The sequence below is a fragment of the Adiantum capillus-veneris genome, chromosome 16 (assembly GCF_014529385.1).
Source record: "Adiantum capillus-veneris isolate H3 chromosome 16, ASM1452938v2, whole genome shotgun sequence".
In the NCBI taxonomy this organism is placed as follows: domain Eukaryota; kingdom Viridiplantae; phylum Streptophyta; class Polypodiopsida; order Polypodiales; family Pteridaceae; genus Adiantum; species Adiantum capillus-veneris.
In genome coordinates, this window is record NC_140946.1 from 19,981,515 (window position 1) to 19,994,208 (window position 12,694).

The window sequence follows — 12,694 nt, forward strand, 5'->3', positions numbered from 1 at the left end:
AGGTTTTCCCTATTCTATTAAAGATGGTTATCTTTATTTCCATCAGGCTCTTTGTGTGGCACGTCAACTTAGAACAGAGGTAATGGATGAAGCACATGCTTCTCCCTACACAGGGCACAAAGGCATAATGTCCACGACGCAGGCATTAGAAATATATTTTTATTGGCCAACACTACGAGCTGACATAGATAAATATGTCAGAGAATGTGTGCCATGCCAAAAAGCTAAGTATAATCACTATAAGACTCCTGGCTTGCTTCAACCCTTAATGATGCATAAGCAAGCTCATTTCATTCCCGTAAGAAAGACCATTAAAGCTGACCACATGGCCAAAATCTTTTTGGCCCACATTTTTAAGCATCATGGCATGCCCAAAACATGTATAAGTGATCGCGATCCACAAATGACCATTAGATTCTGGCGAGCACTTTTTACGAACTTAGGAATTAAGCTGAATTTTTCTTCGGTTTATCATCCTCAGACAGATGGACAAAGCGAAATTGCTAACTCCACAGTTCTAGACATTTTAAAGTGATATGTCTCAGATAACCAACGAGAATGGGAGAAATATCTACCTCTCGCAGAATTTGCCTATAATAACACTGTACAAGCTCCTTTCGAGACACGAACCTTCTACGACCTTTCGTTGGCGAGCCTCCTGTAAAACCAGTTACAAAAAATCCCCCTGAGGTAGATGAAACTGAAGAAATACTTCTTCCAGAATACATCATCAGGAGCGCCAACTAAAGTTTAGAAGAACTCATCATAAGTACTTAGAAAAGTTTAAGAATTACTTCCCTCTAGATGCTCAGTGGATGACAAAATCAGAATTGCAAGATTTCTTAGACATCCTGAATAAGTATCATGAAGCCTTACGATTGAGGACAACTGTTTAGAAGCCAGAGGGATGTAATATTTTTAGCTACGGCTACAGATAAATGAAAATGATTTTTGTGCACACAAAATGAATTTATCAACTTATGAATTTATTGGTACCAGTTAACTATTTTAATAGAACGGGTAAAATTTTCCAATGTAATCTGGGAATTTATCTGTGTCCGGGTAGCTCGATAAGTAGAGCAGAAGCCGGACGCAGTGCAGGATTGTTCAGAACAAGCACATGAATAAGATGATGTCCCCAGTTCTCTAAAAAAAGCTAAAATAAAATAGTTTTTGTGGAGGCCGCCCACGAAGTGGCCGGTCGGACCTAGTGGAAATACGACCCGACGGGAGTCAGTAGACTTAGACAAGAGAGACGTGAATTCGCCTGACTTTTTACCACTCCAGATTGGCCAGAAAAGTGACATTCAATGCCCATTTTTAATGCGAAGGTTAAAAAACCGTATAAACCTAGTGGCCGGTCAGTTTGAACGTGGCTACGTTTAATTAACTTAAAAAAAAACCCATCTTAGCGTGAAAAAACTCCAACACCGGCATTTTCTATTTTTGGAACTCTCTCTCTCTCTCTCTCTCTCTCTCTCTCTCTCTCTCTCTCATGAAGCGCTAGATGGCTAGAGCAATCACCCGCAAGGCATAAAAGCAGTAGCGCTATCATTGGGAGAGGCTCTGTAGCAGTTTACACTCACACCCGGAGCCTCCTCTTTCCACTCTCAGTTCAGCCCGCTCTCTCTCTCTCTCTCTCTCTCTCTCTCTCTCTCTCTCTCGATTTCCTTACTCTGGAGTTCGTGTAGGCCGTGCAGAGGTTGTGAAGTCTACAGTGGAGGCAGTGCAGTCGTAGGAACTTGTGTGCAGCCCTGTGGGGAAAAGTTGCACTTAGACAAGCACAACACCGGTTGCCCATGAATATTTCAGCACTCTTGACGTGTTCAAGAAGTAAAATTCAGCCAAGGGAAACTCGTGTGGGTATCCCCATACGCGGGCAGATACCAGAAGCAGCAGCTTCCACGCAGAAAATTCTTAGTACAAAGCAGACTTAGCCGTTCACGGCTATAGGTATACAAAATTCCATCCAATAGGCTCATGAATTTTGTGCATTTCTATGCAACAGAATAATTTTTTTGAATGCGAGCAGCATATGTTATTTCAAATTAATGTGCTTCTAATTATTCGGAAATCTATACTAAGGATAAAGGGGGAGGGAATTCCGGTTCCCCCTCCCTGCCACGCGTCAGAACGTCCTTCAAGCGGCGGGTGTGGCCTGCAGCTCTAGGAGCACAGTGACGCGCACAGAGAGAGAGAGAGAGAGAGAGAGAGAGAGAGGCGGGCGAAGCCCGCCGGCTGTACTAGTAATAAAAAAAACTCCTTCAAGAGGGGGGGGGGGGACCAGCCCATCTTCTGGTCCCTAGTGTTGTGTCCGTCTTCTGCGTCATATTTTCTTTTTGTGTGGAATCTCATAAGAAAAGTAGATTAAACTCTAAAGTTATAAGTTCACACTTTCGTTTCTGTGACACCGTGTCTGGTGTTTACTTGTTTTGAGTGCTAAAAGTTTGTTCAGTTTGTTCTTTTCCTTTGGCACGTGGTGCCCACCCGTTACATTTCTTCTCTTTAAATTTGTGTGTAGACTTGTGTATGATAGTGTTGAAGCTTCTTCTCGTGCATGTGTGTCGATGAAGAAGTGCAGAAGAGGCTAGGGTTTTCTGCATGACAAATTTGAGCTACGATTGTCTCTTTGTAGGCAAGGCTACAAGAAAAGGTGAGAGAGATTGGATTATTGGGTTGTTCTTGGAGATGTTTGGGAGTTGCATTTTGTTGGATGAGAAAATGGTGTTTTTGTATCTATTGGTTGGCGTGTGCTCATAACTCCATGCCCAAGATCTACAATTCGTCTCGTAAGGTGTTTTGGGTTGGCGGGTGCTTGTAATTCCCAAAAGGTGAGGCTTGAATTGCGAGAAAGGAGACCATCTTGTGTGTTTGCTGAGGTTTTGAGTTTAGGGAGTGTGTTTTGCAAACGGCACGGAGGCTTAGATATGGAGGTACCCCACATTTCGCTTCCCTTGTCAATGGCAAGCTAAAATGTTGTAGATATGGAAACTCCAATGTCTTTTGCATTCTCAGCCATCTTCCTCGTCCTAGAGAGCCTTCTGAAACAAATTCTTACTCCTCCTTGATACTCCCTTACTTGGCTTTGGGACCCTGCAAAGATGGTGCACGCAGAAATCTTACTTCTTATTGTCTCTTTTTTGCTTGAGCACCTCTATGTTGACCTACTACAGAGAGTTGAGGTCTGCCTTGCACATGGCTATTTCCACCCAACATCCAACCCTCCCTTTGGTTAGAAATATATGTCTTGCATTATGTTTCTGACAAATTGAAGTTTCTCTTTATGCATATTGGATGCTAGTAAGCCGCAATTATGATAAGAATATGGTGACTGGTTCAGCTGATAATTTTCCTGATTTAGGGTTTTGCAGGTGGCCTTATGCTTTGCATCTCTTTTATGGATCTTGCTCATAATGCGATAAATGCGATTGGCTTCTCAAAAGCGAACCTTTGGGTAAGGTCAATAATCCAATCTTTATCTGAGCTTATTAACATGAATCCAACAAGAAAATGGGTGGCTCTGTGTAGTTTTTTGGTGGAGTGTTGACCTTTGCTATAATAGTGACTTTCATTCCAGAGCCAAATGTTGGACCTATTGTAACTTCAAAGAAAGCCATGGTAATCAAGTTCCAAAGCGTTTTAAACTTTGAGGGTTTTGTAAACCTATAATGATTTTATCTTCTTTAGGAGAAGAAAGATGACGATTTCTCTTCCAACAAGGATTCCATGAAAAGGAGAAAGAAACAAGTTCTTTTCAGTGGCATTATTACAGCTATTGGTGAGTCCCTCTCTGTGTTTTGCTATTGTTTTTACTACTTTAGCTATCCATATGTTAAGATTGTTGTCTTGTCTTCAAATTCTCACTTGAAGCTTCATGGACATGAGAGGCTGTAAGGGAGCCGTGTGCATCCCAGGCGGTTGCTGCCATGTTTACCACACTTGGATGAGGTGTGCATGCAAGTAAGTCTGCCCCACTGGCAGCAAGAGGTTGCCACATGAGGCTAGTGACAGCATTTGGTAAGTTGATCTAATTTACTCTTGGCTCAAAAGCATGGACCTTGCTTTAGAGCCAAGACAAGGGGATATTGATGGATAGCTCATACTTGGTCTCTATGCCTGCCCGGAACTCTACCCATTCCTACCTGCATGCCAACACGCCATTGCGTGCTCAACACCATCTTTCCTGCTCTCTCTTGCCGGCAGCTGCCATCCTCGCAGCCCATGCTGGGGTTAGAAGGGAGCACAGCGAGGGGTCATCTCATGGCTGAACCTTGGATTGGGTATGTGTGTACGAGCCTAGAGGCCCTTGATAATTGTGGGCTGGCCACCAGAGTAGGTGGGTACCCTTTCTTAGTTGGGGGTAACTGTTAACTACTAGGGTCAAACTATACTTATTTTACAATAGGCTGGATAATTACTGTTGTGGATCTTGCTGGGTCATGGGCTGGCTTGGGTTGCATATGTATTGCCGCCGCCCCCACCCCCCCCACTGGCAGCAAGAGGTTGCCACATGAGGCTAGTTGACAGCATTTGGTAAGTTGATCTAATTTACTCTTGGCTCAAAAGCATGGACCTTGCTTTAGAGCCAAGACAAGGGGATATTGATGGATAGCTCATACGTGGTCTCTATGCCTGCCTGGAACTCTACCCATTCCTACCTGCATGCCAACAACCCAATGCGTGCTCAACACCATCTTTCCTGCTCTCTCTTGCCGGCAGCTGCCATCCTCGCAGCCCATGCTGGAGTTAGAAGGGAGCACAGCGAAGGGTCATCTCATGGCTGAACCTTGGATTGGGTATGTGTGTACGAGCCTAGAGGCCTTTGATAATTGTGGGCTGGCCACCAGAGTAGGTGGGTACCCTTTCTTAGTTGGGGGTAACTGTTAACTACTAGGGTCAAACTATACTTATTTTACAATAGGCTGGATAATTACTGTTGTGGATCTTGCTGGGTCATGGGCTGGCTTGTGTTGCATATGTATTGCCCCCCCCCCCCCCCCCCCCCCCCCCCGTTTATTAAAAATGATGTTCCTCAAAGACACAGAAGGAAAACGAGCTCGAACAAGCCCTGCTATATGATCCAAAAATTTGCGAGAGACAGTACAAGTCCATACTAGGTGAGGAACCGTATCAACCAGTGCACCGCAAACGTAACAAAGAGCAGATGTCACATGGCCAGAATGAGGAACGGGGGCCTAGGACCGGGGAACGGCTATTCTTGGAATGGGATGGTCCGGAACGAAAGGGGATGAATGACCAAATGCTTGACTAGCGGGGTCGCATGGGACGTTGTTCCGAATGGCGTTCAGAATGGACGACTGTCCGAAACGGGACATGGAACGGCCAACATATATATATGTTTTTTGAAAAAACGGACAGATTTTTTGGGAATATCCTAGCACCTTTCTAGGGCCATTTTCATGATAGCTTTGGGGCTCCTTTAAGGCTACTTTTTGAGGTCCCCATAGCTTACAGAAGAGGGCCTCAAGCTTGGCCTCCTCAACCTTCAGGCTTCAAGCTCCCTCTCTACTCTCATAATTCATTGCCTTGAGGCTTGGTTGTTAGCTCTATGGGACATATGTGTAGCTCAAAAAAATTGGAAAAAATTATTTTTATTTTCGCCGTTCTGGACACCAACCCCGTTTCCAAAATTTTGCCGTCCTGACCCTGACCCCGTTCTACGTTTTTGTTGTAACAGACTTGGACACTCCAAGTCAAGAATCTACCGCGACAACAGCAAATAACCACTTCAAAACAGTTCACAGTTCACAATTTTATTCGACACTGGCCCGGCGGAGTTCCGTGCCTAGAGATATTGGCCCCAAAGACTGGCGCCCCTTTCGGTATTTCTTTTTGTATTAATCTGAGCTCAAAGTACAAGAGTGTGGGCAAGTGCTCACACTCAGACTCTGCGTCCAGATGCTTTGAGTTGTGAGAGGCCAGCCCTTTTATTTAAAGGTTACATGGGATGCCAAAAGCAGAGCACCAAAAGCTGAAAATCAAAAGCTTTCTAAAAAAATAAAGCAGAAGATTTTTTTCTCTCTCTCTCTCTCTCTCTCTCTCTCTCTCTCTCTCTCTCTCGCTTAATAAAATAAAGCAAAGAGGCTTTTTCCTCTCTCCCATCCTTTGCGTAAATTAAAGCAAAGGTCTCTCTTTATCTCTTGCCTAGCCAAAGGCTGCCGTAAAAGCTTAACGCAAAAGCACTACCAAAAAGCATCGCCCAAAAATCTGCCAGCGTTGCCACGTCAGCTCCGCAATATGCGCCGCGATTCGCGGGCTGCCACGTCAGCAATGCCAATCAGCCTCTGCGCGGAATTTCCGGGACTGTGTGTGTACTGCTGTGCATAGCCAAGCCATGCCACGTCACTGATTTGTGACATACCCCCCTCTTGAAAGCATTGTAATCGCCCTCGATTATGCCTGCAAAATAGACAAAGGCCATAAACTGTCTTAGCAGACACTGACTGTTAGTACCTACGTACTAGGAACACACATCTAGCACATGTACCAATCGACACACACATCACACGACATCACAAGACATTCAACATTCATTCGGATCTTAGACCATGATCTATCGGCAATGTAGCTAGCAATCGCATCTAGATCCAGTCCGGGCCTTATAGATGCCCGATTGACTAACCCCTATTGCAACCATGTCTACTCGAGATCAATTAGCCAAAATGCTGTAGTCATTTCGTCTATCAGTTCCTGCACTTAAAAACAAGTGAAGAACAAATCAGTTTCATATTCAGGAATTCCATTTCATAAAGTCATACAACAAAATACTGTCAGCTCTCAGTATCCCTAAAGCTCAAAGAGACATCGGTGACTCTAGTATTCTAAAATTCAAGGCATTTGTTGACAAAGGAGCGGAGTAACTCCCCTCTTGTGCATCCCACTGCACCAGATCTGCGGCCAAGCTGAATTCTGGGTTCCATTTGGAATAGATTATGCTAAACCAAAAGCTTGAAGGTAAAGTTTCACAATCTGAGGAGTATCTGCTAGGTCCTCCTCCTCCATCCACTTCGCATCCAATGCAGGATAGTTCTTGAATTTAACCAAGAACCGCCTTCTTACTTTACCCTTATTCTTTGTGTCCTTATGTGCCAAAATTTGTTGAGGAACAAGGATCTCCTCGTTTTCTTTCACTTCGGGTTGCTCATCGGGCTCCCCTTCTCTGGGCACATCTCCTTTGAAAGGTTTCAAGAGACTCACATGAAATGCATTGTGAATCCTCCAAGTGTTTGGCAGTTTCAGTCGCAAGGAGACATCATTGATCTTTTTGGAGTTTTGGAAAGGTCCGTAGTATCTCATACTAAGCTTTGGAAAAAGCCTCTCCTTTCCCTTCTTCTTTCTCAGGCATGCCTTCTCAAAACGTAAGAGCACCCAATCATCCTCCTTCAATTTCAAATCGCGATGATGGCGATCCGTTGCCTTTTTCTGTCGTTCTTGAGATTTCTGCAAAGCCTCGCGGACTTTGGCAAAGGCCGTATCTAAGTCGCGCGTGTATTCATCCGCTTCAAAAATCTTATCTTTCGTGCTTAGGAAGGGTGGAACCTTCGCAGCACCTTCAACAATCTCAAATGGCGCCTTCCCCGTCGAAGAGTGTATCGTGTTATTGTAGGCAAATTCTACCAAAGGTAGATACTTTTTCCATTGAGTCGTCTGATCTGAGATGTAAGACTTCAATAAATCTAAAATCACTGAATTGGCAATCTCAGATTGCCCGTTAGTCTGCGGGTGGAAAGATGATGAGAACTGCAACTGCGTGCCAATGTTCTCCGAAATTGCCTACAAACTCGTAAATCTGGGGTCCGTGTTGAAGACAATCATCTCAGGCATGCCATGTAATCTGATAATTTGGGCCACAAACAATCTCCTAAGTGATCCGGCTTGACTGTTTTCTTCATTGGAATGAAATGAGCCTGCTTGCTAAATCTGTCAATAACAATCCAAATACCATCTTGACCACTCTGTGTTCTTTGGAGATCAAAAATGAAATCCATCGCAATACTTTCCCAGGGACGGATGGGTATGGGCAAATGCTGTAACAATCCCTGTGCTTTATGCCTGTCAAACTTGACCTTCTGGCATACCAAGCACCTGTGCACAAACTCTTCCACATCCTTCTTGAGTCTCAGCCAAAAGAATTATCTCTCTATCCCTTTCATGGTGGTAGCAATGCCACGGTGACCCGTAAAAGGTGGACAGTGGCATTCAGTCATAACCTTGTCCCTCAACGGCTGTGTAACGCACAACATGGTTTTCCTCATCAAGTAACCCAGACTACGACCACAAGCATCACAATATACTTCAAATGACTTTTGCAAGTCTGGCAACGTCAAAACTGGTCCCGTAGTCAATTTCTCTTTCAATGTCTGAAAGGCAGTCACCTCTGTGGGTCCCCACGAGAAAGGGACTCCTTTCTGTGTCAAGATATGCAAAGGGGAAGCAACCTCTGCAAACTTTCTAATGAACCGCCTGTAGTACGAACACAATCCCAAGAAGCTTCTAACTTCATGGACATTCTTCAAATTGGGCCAATCACGGATAGTCTCTATCTTGGCCGGATCCATCTGCACTCCTGCTGCTGAGACAATGTGTCCCAAAAAGTGTGTCTCTGGTAGGAAAAATTCACTTTTCTTTGCATTAATCACTAACTTGTGATCTCGTAATGCCTGAAAGACCTGAAGCAGATGATCTCTATGTTCTGCCTCATTCTTGGAGAAAACAATGATATCGTCAAAGAAAGTGCCAACAAATAGCATGTACTCTCGAAAAATCCTGTCCATCATCCGGTTAAATATCGCAGGAGCATTGGTTAAGCCAAAAGGCATCACCAAAAACTCAAATAACCTAAAAGTCGTCCAAAAGGTTGTCTTAGACGTCTCCCAACGCGATTCAGATATGATGATATCCACTCTTCAAATCAATCCTACTAAAGCACGAGGATCCCTGTAATCTGTCGAGTATATCATCGATCCTAGGAATCGGAAGTCTGTTCTTGATAGTGATTTTGTTGAGAGCTCTATAATCGATGCACATTCTCCAAGATCCATCTTTCTTCAAAACCAACAACACTGGAGAGCAATACGGTGAAGTACTAGGTTGGACAAGACCCTTTTCCAAGAGGTCTTTCACTTGGTTCATAATCTCTTTGTTCTGGGCTCGGCTCACACGGTAAGGTGGCCGTTTTGGTGGTGTGCTTCCAAGAATCAGATCAATGGTATGATCTTTAGGACGAGCAGGTGGTAACTTGCCTGGCAGGCCCTCTGAGAAGCAATCGGCATGAGAGTGGAGAAAATCTTGGCGCTCTATCAAGTTCAGACATATTTGTCCTATCCTCATCACTCAACTCTTTCAAAAAGATCGAGTAAACAAACAAACTGGATTTCATTAATTTAGAAATGACCGAAGCCGATACAATAGGGGCAGACTCGCCCTTCAGTTTTATCGAGTATAATGGTTCTGCCCTTCTCTGTAGTCAATGTCGCTTTCCTCGCCCGATAGTCGACCACGGCGTTGTTCTTGTGGTACCAAGGAATTCCCAAGAGAACATCACAACCTTCCAAAGGCATTATGTAAAAGTCCTTATGCCCCAAATACCTCTGACAATGCAACCGAAGTTTGCCAATGACAGGTGTAATAGCTACGTCTCTGTCGGGTGCCGCTAGAACTGCCTTCGAAAGTGGTCCCATCCGATCAGGAGTGATCTCGAGCCGCGCCGCCAATTCCGGTGAAATGAAGTTGGCCTTGGCTCCTCCATCAAAGAAAATCGGGGCTTCTTGGTCTTTCACTTTGCCCCAAGCTCGGCGAAGTTCTGTACTCTCGTCCACCGTGTTGGGATCAGTACCCACGCAATCTGGAACCAGTCCCTGTTTTCATCTTGCCTTTTCTTCCACGTTCCTCAGCTGCTCTCGAACTCTCAGGCCTTTTGTCGTCCTTGTCGTTCTGTTCTTTATGTGCCTTTATAGGGCACTTCGCGGAGATATGTCCAGTTTCCCCGCATCCTAAGCACTTCCGTTCCTTGATGAAGCGAGCTCTCTCGTGAGGAGTAAGCTTGGGTCGTGCATCTTTCTTTTTTGAGCTAGAAGAACTATCAGAAGAAGAAGAAGAAGAAGAACTGGGTACTCCTTCAAATCGAACACGCTTCTTCTGCTTTCTTGCTTTTTCAAAGGTAGATTGACGACCCAAATAACCCGGGAAGTCAGCGCCTTTCTTCTGCTTTTTGCCGTGCTTTTCAGCTTTGTTCTGCGCGTCAAAAAGCTGAGCAATTCGTGCATCAACCACCTCTTCTAATTCCTTCTCTGTATACTTCTTGGGAGCAGGAGGTTTCTTGAGAGCGGGTTTTGGGGGTGGTGGTGTGGTTTTCTGCCACTGCACGTACACTTCCTCCAAAGAGGTCTTGCTCATATATTTTGCCATTTTCGGGTCCTTGGCAAAATTAAGCATCATCTTTGTTGTGTCGCCGATCAATCGTTGACGCTCCATCTCTCGACGCTCCGCTTGAGTAGGCCGAGGCGGGCCATACTCCTTGCTGGAATCTTCGTTGTGATCCCTTCCCGCATCTCCAGATGCAGAGGGAGTCGAGACTCGACTGATCTTTGCCTGAAGCCATAGGTGTCGTGGAAAAAAATATTTGGGATCGGATTTCCTGTAGAAGAGAAATCGGCCGTGCTCTGATACCACTATAACAGACTTGGACACTCCAAGTCTAGAATTTACCGCGACAGCACCAAATAACCACTTCAAAACAGTTCACAATTTTATTCGACACTGGCCCGGCAGAGTTCCGTGCCTAGAGATATTGGCCCCAAAGACTGGCGCCCCTTTCGGTAATTCTTTTTGTATTAATCCGAGTTCAAAGTACAAGAGTGCGGGCGTGCGCTCACACTAGACTGTGCGTCCAGATGCTCTGAGTTGTGAGAGGCCAGCCCGTTTATTTAAAGGTTACATGGGATGCCAAAAGCAGATCCCCAAAAGCTGAAAATCAAAAGCTTTCTAAAAAATTGACGCAGAAGATTTTTCTCTCTCTCTCTCTCTCTCTCTCTCTCTCTCTCTCTCTCTCTCTCTCTCTCTCTCTCGCTTAATAAAATAAAGCAAAGAGGCTTTTTCTCTCTCTCTCTCTCTCTCTCTCTCTCTCTCTCTCTCTCTCTCTCTCTCTCTCTCTCTCTCTCTCTCTCTCTCTCTCTCTCTCTCTCTCTCTCTCCCATCCTTTGCGTAAAATAAAGCAAAGGTCTCTCTTTATCTCTTGCGTAGCCAAACGCTGCCGCAAAAGCTTCACGTCAAAGCACTGCCAAAAAGCATCGCCCAAAAATCTGCCAGCGCTGCCACGTCAGCTCCGCAATATGTGCCGCGATTCGCGGGCTTCCATGTCAGCAATGCCACGTCAGCCTCTGCGTGGAATTTCCGGGACTGTGTGTACTGCTGTCCATAGCCAAGCCATGCCATGTCACTGATTTGTGACATTCGTTCCCCATACTATGTTTCTATGCACACGGCACCTTGCCAGAAAAAAACCCAACTAGAAGAACTGCAAGCAAGCAACAGCATAGGAAAAACCGACATCTTCAAGGCATCTTACTGCTCCATATCATCCTGAGTTGTTTTCTCAACCAAGACAAAGGCTTATGCTTCCTCCAAATAGCACTATTTGCATAATCATTTACCCATAGTTCAGGAAGGAGGAAAGTGCATAGAGAGCCGAGGCAAAGACGAAGGACCACAAGCAAGGGTGGCTTGATTATGCTCCAATCCGCTGTTACCCGCACTTTCAAAAGAACACCTTTTGTATATATTGTACATTTGTGCGCATAGGTGGATGATATTTTGACATGTTGGCTTTTCTTTTGTGGCCCTTCGAACTCTTTTTAGAATACATGTGTACATGCAAAGGAAGTTGCTTAGACTATGCCAGCTAGCGGGTTACCTTTAGCACTAGCTAGTTAGAGTTTTATGTGTTGTAACTTGGATATAAGTGTCGTTTCGAAACAAGCAAGTAGGGAGTGTGCTTATAATAAGAAAATCTCAGAAATTCTTAGCTTGGGTTGGGTTGGGTTGGGTTGAGTGGGGCTGGGTTGTTGTCAGCACCAGCACTCGGCTATGAGACAGACCAAGGCAGCCTAACCATCAAGCTCTTTTGGGCGACCTCAACAATGCCCCTTGCCTAATTTTTCGGTAGCATCATGAATCAGGAGAGAGACCCCAGATGGGAGCTGATCAACAGCCTTGGCATGTGCCATGTGGATCGTATGGCCGGCAGTTTTTGAGGGCCGGTAATGACGGCATGAATCTTCTAGTTGGAGCTGATTCACACGCTCAGAGGACCTGTGGAAACTGAGATGTTTCAATTCAGATTCTTGCTCATTGTACCAAGACCTTGCAAGCTGGAGGAGGCCATAGCGCCTGCAAGGCCAATTAGAGGGGCATTTTCCTTTTCCAGGCAGGCTGCAGGGAGGTTATACCTACCACACCGCAGCTCAATCTGACGTCCAGCAAAGGGCCCTTCCCGAGTAGAAGACGAGGAATATAATTAAGCAAAGGAGTCGTGGAGCTTTGATGGGTTTTTGTCTTCAACGCTTTTGCTCTGACCTTGTGTCTACTTGTCTAGCCTAAGTGGGACAGCCCTCTTTTGTTGCAGATTTTGTATATACCCTCATACGGAGTCAATGTGCATAGGTCTTTTTGTTCA

The 12,694-nt window shown here is 45.1% G+C and overlaps 1 protein-coding gene across 3 annotated transcripts in view; it reads left to right on the top strand.

The window, feature by feature from the left end:
• The window catches only part of LOC147438671 (ZIP metal ion transporter family), a 68,728-nt gene that overhangs the window by 18,138 nt on the left and 37,896 nt on the right, over positions 1–12,694 (top strand). For 2 of the 3 annotated variants that reach the window (XM_086484685.1, XM_086484686.1), the window contains exons 3-5: positions 3,362–3,454; positions 3,529–3,618; positions 3,688–3,778. In XM_086484685.1, coding sequence (XP_086340811.1) covers positions 3,362–3,454; positions 3,529–3,618; positions 3,688–3,778 — 274 coding nt within the window. The remainder of the gene's footprint in view (positions 1–3,361; positions 3,455–3,528; positions 3,619–3,687; positions 3,779–12,694) is intronic. The other variant, XM_086484687.1, reaches the window with a different exon arrangement.